The 18,343-nt window shown below is 41.0% G+C and overlaps 1 protein-coding gene across 2 annotated transcripts in view; it reads left to right on the forward strand.

The window, feature by feature from the left end:
- LOC135216399 (low molecular weight phosphotyrosine protein phosphatase-like) overlaps nt 1–18,343 on the forward strand; it is a 119,186-nt gene that overhangs the window by 34,775 nt on the left and 66,068 nt on the right. For both annotated transcript variants that reach the window (XM_064251689.1, XM_064251688.1), the window contains exon 2: nt 10,541–10,725. In XM_064251689.1, the coding sequence (XP_064107759.1) occupies nt 10,541–10,725 (185 nt within the window). The remainder of the gene's footprint in view (nt 1–10,540; nt 10,726–18,343) is intronic.

Below are 18,343 nucleotides of genomic sequence, written 5' to 3' on the forward strand. Positions count from 1 at the left end.
CGAGACTTTGGCAGAGTCATCAGAAAAGCTGGCACATAAATCTGAAAGAGCTAAAGGCGATTCATTTTGCTCTAATGTACTTCCAGACAGAGGTAAGAGGGAAAGTAGTGCTGGTTCAAGCAGACAACACCACGGCTCTCTCTTACATAAAAAAACGGGGGGACACACTCGTTCTCTCTGTGCGAGGCAGCGAGAGACCTGCTCATTTGGGCGAAAGAGAACATGGTTGTTTTGAGCACAAGATTTATTCAAGGCTCGAAGAATGTAAAGGCGGACATTCTCAGCAGAAGAGGACAAGTCCTCTCCACAGAGTGGACTCTACATCCTCAAATATGCAAGAAGCTTTGGGAAATTTGGGGATGTCCTCTTTTGGATCTCTTCGCCACGAACAAGACGGCTCGTCTGCCACGGCATTGCCTCCCCAGTTCCAGACGAAGAGGCATTTGCAGTGGATGCCATGCTTCTGGACTGGTCAAATCTAGATCTTTACGCCTCCTTTCCTCCATTCAAGATGATAAGACTAGTTCTGACAAAGTTCATAGGTCATCAGAACGTAAGGATGACTCTGATAGCACCCTTTGGCCGGCCAGGAAGGTTTCCGGACCTACTACAGCTGTTGACGGACTTTCCGAGAGAGTTGCCGTTAAGGAGGGATCTACTCAGACTTTCTGAGGTTCCATCACAACTTGTCCGCTCTTCGACTAGTCGCCTTCAGACTGTTGTGCATGTCCTCAGAAAGAGAGGATTTTCAAAGAGAGCTTCAAGAGCTATTGCTAGATCCAGAAGAGAATCCTCTGATCGAGTGTACCAAGCCAAGTGGGTCCAGTTCAGAGCTTGGTGCAAAAAAGAAGGAATTTAGTCTTCTAAGACCTCTAGCTTTGTTAGCTAACTTCCTTCTTTTCCTCATGAGACTAAGAAGCTTTCTACCCAGACGATTAAGGGTATAGAGCTATGTTGTGTTCAGTGTTCAGACATCGAGGATTAGACATTCTAATAATCAAGACCTCTCAGACCTGATTCGTTCTTTGATACAACCAAGAAAAAGGAGTCAAGAACAGTAGCTTGGAACTTGGATGTAGTTCTCAAATGCTGATGTCTGACAAATTCGAACCGATCTCCTCTAGTTCTTTTAGAGATCTGACTAGAAAGACACTTTTTCTTGTGTTTTAGCATTGGCTAGAAGGATCAGTGAGCTCCATGCTATTGATAAGAGAGTTGGGTTTGCTAAGGGAAATGCCATTTGCTCATCAATGCTGGGTTTTTGGCTAAGAATGAAAATCCCTCCCATCCTTGGCCTCGTTCTTTCTCTATAAAGAACATTTTGGAGTAGTGGGGCCTAATGAGCCTGAATGTCTTCTCTGCCCAGTGAGAGCACTTAGACATTATGTGCAAAGAACCAAAGGTATAAGAGGTAAGAGTGATAACCTGTGGTGCTCAGTGAAAGATCCTTCTCGCCTCTTTCTAAAAATGCGCTCTCTTCTTTTAAGGAATTGATTACTGAGGCACACGAACAATGTCAGGACTCAGATATCAAAGTGCTTAGAGTCAAAGCTCATGAAATAAGAGCAGTGGCTACGTCTATGGCGTTTAGACGTAATAATGTCTTTAAAAGACATTATTAAATCTACATATTGGAGAAGCAATTCTGTCTTCGCATCTCATTATCTGACAGATTTGCAAGCCACATATGAAAATTGCGGGACATTGGGTCATTCATGTGACTGACACGGTATTGTGGGGAGGGAGAGAAGGATGTCTCCCATCCTCACTAACTTTTCTCCTTGATTGTTGGTTTTGTGTTTAAAGGTTGTCTGAAGATAATGGGGTTTTTGAGTTTTCAGTCTTTTAAGTCTTAGGTGTATTTTTAAACCGGGTGGGGTGGTGATCCTCGCCCGTTTCATTGTGTTTTTTGTGCTTTGTACTGCGCCCTGGTCAGGGGCATTATAGTCTTGTCGTTACGGTCACGTCCTTAACGACAAGTACTTATTATTGTGTCTGGCACACGGAACCATATATCTGTCGGTACAATAAAGGCCAGCAGACTACAGAGGCAGTAACCACTGAGTCAGCGGTCTTTAAGGTAAGGAACCTATATCTTCGGATAATTCCAACAGTTGTTATTTTAGCTGCCATTGTCCACACCTAAATGTGTCAATCAGCTATATGTAACCACCGGGGAAGTTGTATAAGTGAAAATGACATTTTGCTCATGAAACTACCTGTCAGATATATATATAGCTGTATTCTCTGAAGTCCGACAGAATTTCTAAAAACTTACGACACACGTAGTGGGAGTAGGGTGGTAGTACCCATTCCCGCCGCTGGGAGGCGGGTATCAGGAACCATTCCCATTTTCTATCAGATTTCTATCTCCACTGTCTCCTGAGGGAGGTGGGTGGGTACTTTTACTAAAAATATATATCTGCCAGGTAAGTATGAACAAACTTTATTGTATCTTAACAATATCATTTTGTCATGAAACTTACCTGTCAGATATATATATAGCTGAATCCCACCTTTGGCGGTGGGAGAGACAGAAAAGGATTTCAGGAAACATATACATGTAGATGATTGACATCTTGGTTCCTTACCTGTTAGCATAGCTGACTTCGTGATTTACTGTTACCCAAGCCTGCATCTGCTTCACTAGAGTTACCAACAAGTAGTGACCTGTGTAGTTGGTGCGCTCTAAATGATCTGTCAACGGGGACGTGACCACAATGTGACTAGGACCATGACCATACTTCCGAGGGCAACGAGGCAAAAACACCACCTAAGTTAGCCTACCAAAATACTCCCCACATAAAGGCTAATAGAACGGAAGTCTGCATTCGGCGGCCGACCCTACAACCATAAACATTACAAAGATTAAAAAACTCACCTACCCTTTTCTATGGGAAAGGATGAGTGCTACCTCCTGCCCCCAAAATAGTGTCTGCGGTGACGTATGGCCCAAGAGAGTAACAGTTTTCGTACGTAGTTCTCACCTCCCGTAGGTAGTGCGAGGCGAACACCGAGTTACTCCTCCAAAACGTGGCACTCAAAATGTCTTTGAGGGCCATATTTTTCTGGAAGGCTATCGAGGTCGAAATAGCCCTCACTTCGTGCGCGTTTACTCTCACAGTCCAAAATCACTGTCCTTGCAAGAAGAGTGCGCCTCCTTTATGGTGTTCCTTAAAAAGAATGCCAGTGCATTCTTGGACATGGGCATATCTGGTCTCTTGACCGAACACCATAAGTTTCCGCAGAACCTCTACAATTCCTTGTTCTTCGAAGGTATTCTCTTAGAGCCCTGACAGGACACGACTCTTTCTGGCTCTTGACAATAATCTCCGCCATACCCTTGATCTCGAACGTCTTAGGCCAAGGGTGGAGGTGGGCTCATTCTTAGCCAGAAACGTCATTCCCAAAGAGCAGACCGCATTATGCCCTTGAACGTCCGTGCGGATTCCCTCAGTCGACAAGGACAGTTGCTGCCGACAGAGTGGACCCTCAATCAGGACGTATGCCAGGAGCGTGGGGTCTTTGGGGGATGTCCTTTAGTGGACATTTTTGCGACTTCAAGAACAGCAAGACTTCTCTTACTGCTCCCGGTTCTCGATCCGGGAGCAGTAGCAGTAGACGCCCTTTTATGGGATTGGACGGGTCTAGATCTCTACGCATTTCCCCCCTTCAAGATCCTGGGGGAAGTGATGAGAAAGTTTCATACATTCAACTTCCCTGTCAGATATATACTTAGCTATAGACTCCGTCGTCCCGATAGAAATTCGAATTTCGCGGCACACGCTACAGGTAGGTAGGTCAGGTGATCTACCGGCCTGCCGCCTGGGTGGCAGGAATAGGAACTATTACCTTCTAAGGACAGATTTTCTCTATCGTTTGGACTGTAAACATACGTTTACGGATCCTCCTGATTTGATTTTCGTGTTTCATCGCCATCGATCTTCTGGGCTGTCTTTTGCAGGGAAGTACTGGGTCTTTGGTTCGGCATACGCTTTTATTAACTTTTTAATGAATTTCGCTTCGAAATTTCGAAGAAAATACTAATTGAAACTACCGAAAATTATCGGTAGACACTCACATAGTTTGCAATAAAGGGAATATTAATATTTATTCATTATTACATGTAATAAAGGTTACAACTTTATTGAGGAAATATTAAACTTTAATTTCCTACTTTAGGAAGTCAGAAAAGCATATAACTAGATACGCTTACTTTATAAGCTTTAATAGCGTTTGTGCTAACGAGCAGTTAGAGTATTAGCAGTACTAGTAGTGGTTGCATCCTCATCACCTTCTTACTCCACAGAAACTACAAATTTATATATGCAAATTTGAAGATAATGGATGTAGCTCAAAAGCGAGCTCTAAAAAGGTAAGAAGTGAATATAGTGTTCCCATTGAAGTGGAGGGTGCGTCTGATCGGCTCTGTCGCTCCAGACCTAGACCTCTTCCAAGCTCCCAGGCCCAGAGGAGAAGGAATGTCGACAGTCGTACGGAGGTTACGGAGAATCCCCACCGATCAGGCATCCCCTCGGCAGACTCTGTAGAACGTCCCAGACTGCCAAGTTCGCCATTGGAAAGGCGTCCTAAAATAGTGGAGGGTGCGTTCCGATCGGCTCTGTCTCGCTCCCAGACCTAGACCTCTTCCCAAGCTCCAGGCCAGAGGAGAAGGAATGTCGACAGTCGTACGGAGGTTACGGAGAATATCCCCACCGGTCAGGCGTCCCCTCGGCAGAATCTGTAGCGTCCCAGACTGCCAAGGATCGCCATTGGAAAGGCATCCTAAAAGAGTGCTTTTCGTCTTCTGATTCGTCTCCTCGAAGAAGTGGATGGATTCCGACGAACTGTCGTGTCCCGGTCAAGAGGAGTTGGAAAGCTCCGACGTTGGACTCGAGCCCGGAACGTTTCCCGGACGATTCTCCCTACGAGAGGAAAAGAGCCAAGAGGACAATATCTCGATCTCCTACGCCTTCCAGAGCGCATTCTCCTATTCATGGCAAAGAAAAGGAAGAAACTGCGACGGACTTCCTACTTAAAATGCAGGAACAAATTTCCTCTTTAGTAGGAGTATTGAGAAAAGACCTTCTGAGGAGAAAGGACGATTTCTTCCTGTTAAGAGATCTCGTCCTACGGGCGTTCCTGGATCCAGACTTATCTCCTCTACTCCTCTTACGAGTACAGAGACGAATAAAGAAAGAAGGACGAAAACTCATAGGATGAGACGCAACAAGCCAGGCTCTAGGCTTCATCCAGAAGAGATCAATTTCAAAGAAAGCCCTGGTCTTCTTTGGAACAGTGTGATCTCTAAAGCACTTCTTAAGTAACTTGATGATTCCTTCAAACAGCTGAGAATTAAAAGCGCTTGAAGTGCGAGCTTTTAACAATTCTTGTTCTTTCCATAACAATATGTCGTGAGAGACATATTAGCTGTAATTTACGGGAGATGCAACTCTGTGTTGTCTTCTCTTTGCACGAAGGAGGTCAAGTTGACCTATGAGAGATCCTTCTCTCTTGGTTACGTGTCTACGGATACGTTGCTGGGATAGGGAGCCGACACTGATCCTTAACTAGTGAGTAAAAAATTTTATTTTAACATAAGTATACTATTTTCTTTGGGTTATTTGAAATGAGTTTTGGGGATAGCTCTTTTCAAAATTAAGCACAAAACCCTCGTGTTAGGATCAGGTGATCGGGATCGTGTTGTGCTCCTTAATTATGCCAGTAGGCATAGGTGTTTTGTCATGTAAGTGGATAGGACCCCTTTGACAAATAACCATTAGATTCTGTCAAGTAAGTGGATAAGACCCCATTGACAGATCTACAAGAACTCTTAGCCATAGGTCACATCCTCGCTGAGGCTCTTGAGACGAAGCAGATTCCTAGCAATAGCTAGGAGGTCAACCCTTCGTCTAAACACATAGGAAACCAAGGTTTTATTTATTTATTACCTACAACGTATGTTGTTTACCTGTCTAATCAGTAATTAGCTGTCTCGTACCCCACCGCCAAGGTGCCAATCAGCTAAGTATATATCTGACAGGGAAGTTGAATGTATGAAAATGATATGTTATTGTACAATAAAGTTTCATACATACTTACCTGGCAGAATATACGATTGAATGGCCCACCAGCCTCCCCTCAGGAGACAGGTGGAAGAGAAAAATCTGTCCTTAGAAGGTAATAGTTCCTATTCCTGCCACCCAGCGGTAGGCCGGTAGATCACCTGACCTACCTACCTGAGCGTGTGCCGCGAAATTCGAATTTCTATCGGGGACAACGGAGTCTATAGCTAAGTATATATCTGCCAGGTAATAGTATGAAACTTTATTGTACAATAACAATATCATTTTGCAGCTTCGGAAGGGACGAGGTTAACGTTGATCGCCCCCTTTTGTCCCGCAGCGGACTGGTTCACAGAGGTGATGTCATTCCTGGTAGATTTTCCGAGATCTCTTCCTTTAAGGAGAGATCTACTCAAACAGCCTCACTTCGAGAGGTACCACAAAAACCTCTCCGCTCTGAGTCTGACTGCGTTCAGACTATCCAGAAGCTGGCCAGAGCGAGAGGTTTTTTGAAACCTGTGGCTAAAGCTATCGCCACCGCGAGGGAGAACATCATCTATCGCAGTTTACCAATCGAAGTGGGCAGCTTTTAAGAGCTGGTGTAAGAAGAAAGGTGTTTCCTCTACCACGACCTCTGTGAGCCAGATCGCCGACTTCCTACTTTATCTCAGACGAGATTTGAAGCTTGCAGTGTCGACCATAAGGGCTTCAGAAGTGTTTTATCTGTAGTTTTTCGTCATAGAGGTCTAGACCTAGCCAATAAACAAAGATCTCCATGATCTATTGAGATCTTTTGAGACCACCAAGGTGCCTCTTCCTAAGTTGCCTTCTTGGAACTAGACGTGGTTCTAAAGTTTTTAATGTCAAGTCGCTTTGAACCTCTTCACTCTGCGTCTTTGCGAGACTTGACGAAGAAGACTGTCTTCCTAAACTGCTTTGGTGCGGCGAAGAGAGTTAGCTAGATACAAGCTATTAGTAAGCACGTCGGCTTCAAAGGGCATAATGCGGTCTGCTCTTTGGGGAATGACGTTTCTGGCTAAGAATGAGAACCCCTCCAACCCTTGGCCTAAGACGTTCGGAGATAAGGGTATGGCGGAGATTATTGGTCAAGAGCCAGAAAGAGTCCTGTGTCCTGTCAGGGTCTCTAAGAGAATACCTTCGAAGAACAAGGAATTGTAGAGGTTCTTGCGGGGAAAAACTTATGGTGTTTCGGTCAAGAAGAACCAGGATATGCCCCATGTCCAAGAATGCACTGGCATTCTTTTTAGGGAACACCATAAAGGAGGCGCACTCTTCTTGCAAGGACAGTGATTTTGGACTGTTGAGAGTAAACGCGCACGAAGTGAGGGCTATTTCGACCTCGATAGCCTTCCAGAAAAATATGGCCCTCAAAGACATTTTGAGTGCCACGTTTTGGAGGAGTAACTCGGTGTTCACCTCGCACTACCTACGGGAGGTGAGAATACGTACGACAAAACTGTTACTCTCTTGGGCCATACGTCACCGCAGACACTATTTTGGGGGCAGGAGGTAGCACTCATCCTTTCCCATAGAAAATAGGGTAGGTGAGTTTTTTAATCTTTGTAATGTTTTATGGTTGTAGGGTCGGCCGCCGAATGCGGACATCCCTTCTATTAGCCTTTTTATGTGGGAGTTTTTATTTTGGTAGGCTAATTAGGTGGTGGTTTTGCCTCGTTGCCCTCGGAAGTATGGTCATGGTCTAGTCACATTGTGGTCACGTCCCCGTTGACAGATCATTTAGAGCGCACCAACTACACAGGTCACTACCTTGTTGGTAACTCTAGTGAAGCAGATGCAGGCTTGGGTGACAGTAATCACGAAGTCAGCTATGCTAACAGGTAGGGAACCAAGATGTCAATCATCTACATGTATATGTTTCCTGAAATCCTTTCTGTCTCTCCCACCGCCAAAGGTGGGATTCAGCTATATATATAATCTGACAGGTAAGTTTCATTGAACAAAATGATATTGTTAAGATACAATAAAGTTTGTTCATACTTACCTGGCAGATATATATATTTAAAGTACCCACCCACCTCCCCTCAGGAGACAGTGGAGATAGAAATCTGATAGAAAATGGGAATGGTTCCTGATACCCGCCTCCCAGCGGCGGGAATGGGTACTAACCACCCTACTCCCACTACGTGTGTCGTAAGTTTTTAGAAATTCTGTCGGACTTCAGAGAACACAGCTATATATATCTGCCAGGTAAGTATGAACAAACTTTATTGTATCATAACAATATCATTTTTATAATAATATAAAGTTTCACTTATACTTACCCGGTGGTTACATAACGAAGCCCGCCCTCCTCCCCTCATATGGACAGGTAGGCATGAAACTTCTGACATATGCTGGAATGGTTCCTGGTACCCGGTAGAGGGCGGGAGGGGGGAGTAGAGGGATCACCTGTCAAACCATTAGCGCTGCCGCGAATTTCAAATTCTGCCGTGAGGTCAGGGGACAAACAGCTATATGTAACCACTGGGTAAGTATATGTGAAACTTTATATTATTATAAAAATGTCATTTTCAGTACTAATTTTCAGGTAATATTAAGTTTAATGAGATTAAACAATAACGATCAAATTTCTTTCTCTCTTTTTCTCAATTGTGCATGTTTATTTTTTTTTTTGTAGCATGTATAAACATTGTTTTGTAGTGCAATAAACAAATGATTTACCTATTAACTGATTTTAAAATATCAATAAGATTAATAGTAAAAGAAATAGTGATTCTGTCTTTTTATCCACTTCGAAAAAGGAGTGTGGGGCGGGGAGTAACAAGATTTGAAACGTATTGTGGAGGGGAAGGAGTAGTAGTGTTATTTCTTCTCTCTTTCACTAAAAAATTATTCTCTATCATGTGGCTTTCAATTGTCATTATTATTATTATTTGAAAATATTGATAAACATACTTGTATTATACATACATGTACAGCACCATAAAAATTCTCGTCTCAGTAAGAGAGAGAGAGAGAGAGAGAGAGAGAGAGAGAGAGAGAGAGAGAGAGAGAGAGAGAGGAGAGAGAAGCAGCTGTATTTTTAGAAGGTTGTGGAATTTTTTTTGGTAAGTGTAACTTGATCATATCCATAGTTGTTCATGCACAAACAAACCTTCGGTCTTAACAATAGGATAATTTCTAGTGCCTAGCTGGATCTGGTTAAAACGCAGTTGAAAGCAAGGAATCTTGTGAGATATGGCCAATGGCAATGTGTGTATATCGGGTGAAGAGTGGTCAAAGACCACGCAACTATGCCACCGCAAGTCCTTTCTTAACCGTCTGGGTGAGAGTTGTGGAGTTGGCTGATCACCTTTCTTCTCTTGTACCTTTCCTTCTTCCTTCGGGTGGGTTAAGGAGTAGACACCTCATTCGCTCGACTGGTCTGATACAGGTGAGTAAGGTAGTCATACTGATAGTGTGGTCGCTTAATACGTATACAAATATAAACCCTCTATTCTTAGCATATGTTTCACTCCTTGGCAAGGAGGAGTTGGGAGTGATGACAACTCTGATATATTGGTTTGCTATTGGACAGTCAAAGTTTCTTTTTGGTTCCCTATACAATGATTTCTCCCATATATATTGTACGTCACTCAGTGTCGAGTGGTTGGATATCAATTTATATAGCTTCTCAACGGGCTTCAGTCCCTCCAGAAGTTATTCTTCTGGAGCTGGACTAGTGGGTAGGCCCCTAGCCAGTTTAGGATGTCTTAAACCTCCCTCCAAGTATGAGTCTATCCTATTGTTAAGACCGAAGGTTCGTTTGAGTATGAACAAATGACAAATTTTCTAAGGCAATTTGTATTTTCATAGCTACAAACCTGAGGTCTTAACATTATACTGCCCACCTTTAGCCGCCCCTCTGTTTGTTAAGACATCCTGAGTTGGGAAAGACTGACGCGGTGGCGTAGGTGCGTGGTCTTTGACTACTCTTCACCTGATATACACGCTTTGCCAGATCTCACAAGATTCCTTGCTTTCATCTGCGTTTAACCGGATCCAGCTAGGCGCTAGAAATTATCCTATTGTTAAGACCTCAGGTTTGTAGCTATGAAAAATACAAGTTGTCTTAGAAAATTTGTCATATTAGAGAGTCAAATTAATAGTGGTGATGGACATTTAATTGCATGTATGTTTAGTGATTGCAATCAACTACTGTTCAGGAATGTGATCTCTGAAACTTAGTCTCATGAAATAAATTTCATTGATAATTGAATACTGAACTTTGCATATTGACATTACAGCTTTGGGAATTTTTTGGAACCCATTACTTTTATTTATAAAAATCTATGTTTTAACTGTGAAACTTTGGCTAGCTGATGTGAATGCTAGTTAGGATATTCAGGGTTACCTATACAACAAATCATATTTATATTTTTTATTAGAGTGTTTTAAATATGTGAATTATGTTTAGTATTAGTGGTAATGTATTGGGTTATTTTTTTTTACAGGAAATATTTGTCGATCACCTACAGCTGAAGCAGTATTTAATCATGTATTGAAACAGCGGGGATTGGAAGGATGGGAAGTGGATTCTGGAGCTATTGGTTCCTGGCATGTAGGTCTAGGGCCTGATAGGCGTGCTGTTAATGTTATGAAGCGACATAATGTACCAATGAGTCATAAAGCAAGACAGGTAAGGGAAATGTTCTCGTTTTAGTACATATGTTAAAATTTGGAAATAAGGAATGTTTCCTCAAGTTATCTGGTTCACAACCTCATACATATTTCAGATGTTCACGCTTCAAGCTTGATTAAGTAGTATATTTGAAATGAACCTTACCTCTCCATCATATAGCTTTTGCTTCTGTGCCAGTGGTAGTTTGACAGACAGCAAAAAAATGAGGACGCTTGGTTTCTATGAATATACAGTAGTACCTCAGACTTTGAACTTAATCCATTTCAGAAGCCTGTTCGAAGTATGATTTGTTCGAAACATAAAACAAATATCCCAATTAGAAATAAAGGGAATCTGGATCATTTGTTCCAGCCAACTCAAAAAGTCCCTCTTATCACATTTTTTCTATTATTAATGTGTTCAAAAGTTAAATTAAGTGTGTAAAGTAATGAAACAGTACATTAAACGAAGTAAAATGTTTGAAATTTTATTTTTACTGTGTACGATTTACAAACTGTTTGGTGAAAACAGGAACCCTTTGAGGAAACTTAATTGGTTGCAGTATGCAAAGGTTGATAACAAAATTAATCTTATTCACATATTAGTTGCAAGGATAAGCAAAGGAATCGATAGTGTGTGTGTTTGATTGTGTGCCTGAGAGAGAGAGAGAGAGAGAGAGAGAGAGAGAGAGAGAGAGATGAGAGAGAGAGAGAGAGAGAGAGAGAGAGAGAGAGAGTAATGCCACAATACATCAGCTTACTATTGGCAAATGGCAGACTTAAGACAAACATGAGGATTTTGCAAACAAATAAGTAATAAGTCAAGAATGTAAGAAAAGGAAAGAGATGAAATAACTTTAAACAAGGAAGCCGTTTAGACAAACAATCAAAGGTGCAGAAGCTGAAAGCGGTGCTAGTTTGTTTATTACAGAGCTGAGTTACTTTTACAATAGTAAAAAATCACAAAAACAATTGTCACTAGATAGGTATTTTACTGTAACAAAAATAAAAGAGATTTGGGCAGATCGAGTGTAAGTGAAAGAAATGGGCAAATAATCATCCCAGCCTAGCTGATAAGTCAGTGGGAAGCAGAGCCCTTCTTCCCTTTCCTCTCCTCTCTCTCTCTCTATCGTCTTACTGAGCGCACGGAACGCTGACTCTAGTATTCTTTTTTTTTTTTTTTTCTTGTACTGCATTGATTGTTTTCATGTTTTATCATGTTGAATTTATTGTGAAATAACATTGTTTTTATGTGAATTGGTACTGCTTTAAGTACATATTATAGTAATGATTTTACTGTCTCTTTTCTCCTCAACAATACCACGACATACAATAACTTAAAAGCATTCATTCATTATTCCTCAAAAATATAAACCCCTACTCCCTCTACCTCAAGTTACCTGTGTATCACTGCAATGACAAAAGATTTTGTTGATCGTTTATGCTAAATTTTATTGTGAAAAGCTTTGTCCTTACATTTACTATATTGTTAATATTGTTCAAACAGACCATCTCACTCTGCGCACTGAACACTGGCTCAATTAAGACTTTTTTTTTTCTTGTTTTCATTGTTTATCATGACATTAAATTTTTTTTCTTGTTTTCTTAGTTTATCATGACGTTAAAGTTATTGGGAAATTCCCTTTTTTATGTGAATTGTTATTGCCTTTACGTACATACATGCAGTAATATTTTAACTCTCTCTTCTCCTCTCTTCAACATATCAACACTCCCTCATTCAGTCTCAAGTCAGCTGGGTGTGACGTCTCCGTGGTTATGTACGATTTTATACATCTTTTATGCTAAATTTTATATTGAAAGCTAAACTTTATATTAAATGCCTTATACTTTTTTTATTTTGTCAAATAGGTTATCATTTAAACTAAATATTGTAAATGAAAATTTTTTTTTAATACAGTTCGAAGTATGAGCATTTGTTCGACAAATGATGCAAAATTTTCTTGAAAATTTCTTTTGAAAAACGGAAAGTTCGACTTAAGAAATGTTTGACAAATGAGGTACCACTGTATATCTCTTTCTATTCATCTACTTCTCCCACCCCCACCAGGTGAATGATAGGTATAAAAACCAATATCCGGTCAGTCTATTTGTATTGGCTAGTTGTTATAAGATTGTTAGGGAGTTATCTGTTCTCAGTTTTTTGTTGACTAGTATTTGGTTTGTAAATTTACCTGAATTTTCTCTTGAATATGGATGGTAATGATAGATTAAGCACCTGTAAGGTGAGAAGTGGTTGTGTTAGGCTTTATTTTAGTTTCACTGATCCTCATGACGTGTGAAATGTTGAGGATAAGAGTGTATACGTAATCAGAATGACTATTGTCAAGTATGTGTATGTTGGTCAAATGAATTTATGGTAAAATTGGTGAAGCGTTGTAAAATAAGAGAGGCTGATCAATCGAAAAGGCAGCAAATGAAGCAAGAGTGCTAAGGCTAATACTGAGGGAGTGCATGATTTGTGTTTCTTCTTCTAGTAACCTTCTTCCCTTCATTCTGTTAGTACTCCTACTAGAGCTTTCCAGTTGATTCAGGACATATGGTTTGATAGAATGGGGCAGATATTAAGGGTTTAAAGGGCTCAATTAATCAGTTGCTGAAGTTTTGCGCAATATTTTATAGGCTTTGCCCTCCCTGGGGTATCAGTCATTTATGGGGGTAATTCCCCTGCATTAAAGGAAGGGTAAATGCCCCCGCTCCTAAATACAGGCAGTCCCTGGTTATCGGCGGGGTTCCATTCCAATGGCTTGATGATAAGCGAAAATTGCCAGTAAACGAAAATCGGCAATTTTTGGCGCTTATCGGCGCCAATAACCAGATTTTGGCGCTGATAACCAGTTATTGGTGCCTCTGTTAGGTATGTATCAGCGCCAGTACTCTGTTATTGGCGCCTATAAACGAATTATCGCTAGACAAGCCCCATAAAACTGGATCACTTACAACCAAGGCCACTGTTAACTGGGGACTGCCTGTAGTCATGTCCTGTCCTGCTCCCTTGCTGCCTGGAGCAACAGGAAACCGGGACATGTCAGGGAGCTGTGTGGATCTGTGCTAATTGTCCCCTTCCTCTGGTTGGGCTGACAGCAGTGCAGGTGTCAGACTTCATTTGTCTAAGGATCATCCAGGTAGAGTAAAGGGAAACCTACTGTTGTCTTCACCGCATTTAAGTTTGACTGCATTGCAACGTCTTGTTAGTAATGATTCTTTTTATTCTTTCTGATAATGTTAATAGTATGAATGGTAGTAAAGAGCATTTCGCAGTCCTAATACTGTTTTTAAAGATCCTGTAATTTTCTCAGGATTTATCGACTATGCAAGAAGTGTGTGCAGCACCATGCATCCTTGTGGCTGTCTTCTCTTTGGTCTGCCTTTACAAGTTTCTCGTGTTGGTCAGAGCACAAGACTCCGCACTAGTACTTTATGTCTGTCTCCTGCGTGTGCTTCACCTATGTGGCTTTCACCTGTGCATGTGTCCACCTATTCGGCTTTCGCCTGCGCATGCCTCACCTATTGGCTATCGCCTGCGTTGACTTCGCTATACAGCATTCGTCAGCACATTGTTAAACTTAAGTTCCTACTAAGCACTCTTGTTCTATTAATTTTGCACTCGGTCTTCTGTTCGTCACGGGAGTCTTACTTGGGCTGTTAGAGAAAAACTGGTTGTGCTTATGTTTTCTCTGACTTGGAGTGGGGTGATGTTCTCACTTTGTGCCTTTGAATTCTTCTTCTCTGTTTAGAGGATCCTCCAGCTAAGCATGCTCGCATTTCAGCAGCTCTCCCAATTGGAGGAGTTGAGGCCAGTATTCAAAGGACTCCGTTTAGCTGTAGTTCTCCTGTGGATCAAGAATTGGCTTGGTGACGTGGGTTGTTTCCTGATGAGAACCTAGATTTGTTCATTGAGCCAGGAAATGTTCAACAACCAAGACATATGGCCTTTTGAGTCTGAGAAAGCGATTTGTTGATGCAGCTAAGGAGGAGATGCTGCCTGGAGAAGTTGTTAGAGTTAGCTTTGAATCAACCAACTGCTACTTTTCTGCCTTCCCGTGGAGGTCATGAACCTGGTTGCAAAAGATATTGTTGCTCCATGCTCTGTGGTCAAACCACCTTCCTCGTTGTCGGAGGTACAGGTTGTGGGGTCTTCTATGGGCGGTGTAATGGGCTGTGGTGCAGAACTTAATGAAGAGATAGACACGACTTCTTGTAAGAAATTATTGGTTTTATGTAAGAGAAGTTCCCAAATTATTTTACAGAAGTAAATAAGCCTGACATTGTTTTCATGAAGGGAGGAAAACCTGGGCCAGTCATTTATTCCTTCTCTTTGTACCTTAATTCACTAAGGCTGTTGTAGGTAGATTCGAGGCTATTGAACATATCTTGGATCAGAAATCCTCATCCAAGAATGCTTCCCCTTTTATGCCAATATATAGGGTAAAAGGAGAGCTAATCTTTCTCTACTGGTCGTCCTCCTAGTCTTGAGGTAGCTTAGGGGAAGGATTCGGCTTTCATCTCACTCTTAATTCCGTCACTCTTAATTCCGTCAAAGAAGAGAATGGTCATTATAGAGAAGAGAGTATTTTTTTTCAAGCAGAATTGAATTTACTTGTCAAAGCTGTATTTAGAACCTTGTAGATCCTCGCATTCATGGATATGCTTGTGGGAATGATTGACAGTTGTGTCAGTGAAGTTACTTCCTTGATCCCTCAGGACTCTGCTTCAGGCAAGGAAGTTTGAGATTTTATTGGTTGTTTAGATGGAACAGTAAAGGATGCTGTGGGCAAGAATGCTCACACTTACACTAATTTGCTTCTTAAGAAACGTGAACAGTTGTGTTCTTATCTTGCCATGTCTCTTGACACATTCACAGAAGGCTGTTGTCCCTTATCAACTTCAGTTGGAGTTCTGCTGCTTTATCATTTATCGAACAGGCAGCAGAGAAGACAGAAATGCAATCTGATTGTTAAGGCTCAGTCTCCCGAGCTTCCTCCTCCTCTTCCTCCCCGCCCTAGGTGCTGTACTTAAGCGGTAGTTTCTTTTTTCGGACAGATTCAGTTAGACTTATAGATCTAAGGATACATTTTGAGGTTCCACCAGAGGATCCAGTAAGTCATTTAAGGAACTTGTTAAGTCATCAGAATGAGGTTTCCAGTCCTCAGTTGCCAGTAGATGGAAGGCTTTCCATTTCTGGGAAGTATGAAAAGACCTGATCGTGGATCCCTGGGTTATGGAGGTGCTAAGAGAGGGTTACTTGATTCCATTTGTAAACCCTCCTCCACTGTCGGATTCTCCAATAACTCTCTTTTTCATATCTTTTTCACAATGACGAGAAGTACAAAAACCTTCAGTTGGAAGTCTTGAAGTTTCTACAGAAAGAGGCAATAGAAGGGGTTGTAGAGCCAGACACATTCTTCTACAGTTGCCTAATCCTAGTTCCTAAAATCACATCGGGAAGGAGGCTTATTCTGGATGTTTCCAGATTAAAGGCCTTTGTAGGGCTGGTGAAGTTCTCCATGTAGTCCATGTGCTCACTTCTAATGTCCATGCAGAGAGTGGACTGGATGTTATTGATAGATATGCAGGATGCATATTTTCACATCCCCATCAAGAGGGAATACAAGAAAATTTGTAAGATGTTTTGTAAGCTCTTGCCGACTGCCATTAAACTCAATTTCCTGGCGGGATAATTCTTTTATTGTTTTAATGTGGTTTGATTATGTACTGTGTTTGACATTATACTAATGAACTATACTGTGTTTGACATTAATAATTAATTAATATATAGGCAGTCCCCGGGTACTTTACGACGGGGGTTCCGTTCTTTAAGACGCGTCGTAACCCGAAAATCGTCGTAAGCCGGAACGACGTTTGGAAATATGTCTTAAACTAATAAAAGTTATAAAACCTTACTTGTAATCCTTTGGTTACACTACATGTTGTTTCCTGTAGTTTTATGTACAACCTGGAGTTATTTTCATAAAAAAAACTGCTGGTTCTTGAAGGTAAAAACTATTGTAATCCTCTGGTGACTACATTCTTGAAGTTTTATGTACAACCTGGAGTGATTTTGCCAAATCTTGAGGGCTACAAGAACAGTTGATTACTATTTACGCATCATATAGACTAATTTAAGTAAAACGTATCTTTAAATAGGCTTATATATTAGTATCAACAAAACATTTCCTGGCATGAGTCAGAGGCTGTTTAATGAAACGAACACTTCTCTGTCCTATCTGTTCAGAAATAAACGTTACGTACGTCAATCCCCGAGACCCTTGTTGCCAAGACGTCTCTCTTCTCTCTCTCTCTCTCTCTCTCTCTCTCTCTCTCTCTCTCTCTCTCTCTCTCTCTCTCTCTCTCTCTCTCTGATCAAATACACTGGAACCTGACATACGATTGCCCCTAATATACGAATGTTTTGAGATACAACAGAAAATTTGCGAAAATGTATGCTTTGATATACAACGAAATATTTGAGATACGATTTACGATGTGATAGTTGTATAGGCGACCGATAAATGGCGTTCAGTCTGTTTGTTGGTGCTGCATCGTTAACACGTCATTGTTTAGTTTGTTGTTTTTGTGCCCATTTTTTGTGTTATTTTGTATGATTTTATTATTAACCATGGGTCCCAAAGCTAAAGACAAAGCAGGTGATAAGAAAAAACCCAAGAAAATTATTTCGATGGAAGCAAAACATGAAATTATAGCAAAGCATGAACGTGGTGTTCGTATCGTCGATTTGGCAAACGAGTATGGTCGAAATCCCTCTACAATATCCACGATCATCAAGCAGAAGGAAGCTATAAAAACCTTCCAAAGGCATCACCATTATTTCCAAAATACGAACTGATTAAAAAAATATAAATAAAAAATAGTTTAGCAATGTTATTTCATTGTACTTATTACTTAGTTATTAGTGTACATACGTAAATAAAAGAGAGCAAATCGTTCCCTGCCACCCTTCCTTACCTCCTTCGCCTGCTGGCCTCACGTCATCTTTCGTTGTGATAAGTAAAATTCCTTTCTTTTTTTATTGTGTGTTATTAATCGTTTATTTGTGTATAAATTGTCTATATTATATATAATTTAGCTGTGTTTAGGTGTAGTTTCATAGCGCTAGAACGGATTAATACATATTACATTATTTTAAATGGGAAAAAATGCTTTGAGATACAACTGTTTTGATATACGACGATGGTAACGGAACAAATTAAATTCGTATGTCAAGGTTCCAGTGTACTGGATAATGTCTCTCTTTGGATACTTCGATTTGCCAAATCTTGAGGGCTACAAGAACAGTTGATACTATTATGTATCATATAGACTAATTAAAGTAAACGTATCTTTAAATAGGCTTATATTATTAGTATCAACAAAACATTTACTGGCATGAGTCGGAGGCTGTTTAACGAAATGAACACTTCTCTGTCCTTAACTCGGAGCGTCGGAAGAGACGCCTTCTCTCCTCTCTCTCTCTCTCTCTCTCTCTCTCTCTCTCTCTATCTCTCTCTCTCTCTCTCTCTATCTCACTTACTGAATAATGGTGTCCTCTCTTTGGAGACTTGGAATTTGCGTTGTAATCTAACCAGAAACTTCGTTTTGTTATTATTACTGGAAACAAG

The sequence above is a fragment of the Macrobrachium nipponense genome, chromosome 6, assembly GCF_015104395.2.
Source record: "Macrobrachium nipponense isolate FS-2020 chromosome 6, ASM1510439v2, whole genome shotgun sequence".
In the NCBI taxonomy this organism is placed as follows: domain Eukaryota; kingdom Metazoa; phylum Arthropoda; class Malacostraca; order Decapoda; family Palaemonidae; genus Macrobrachium; species Macrobrachium nipponense.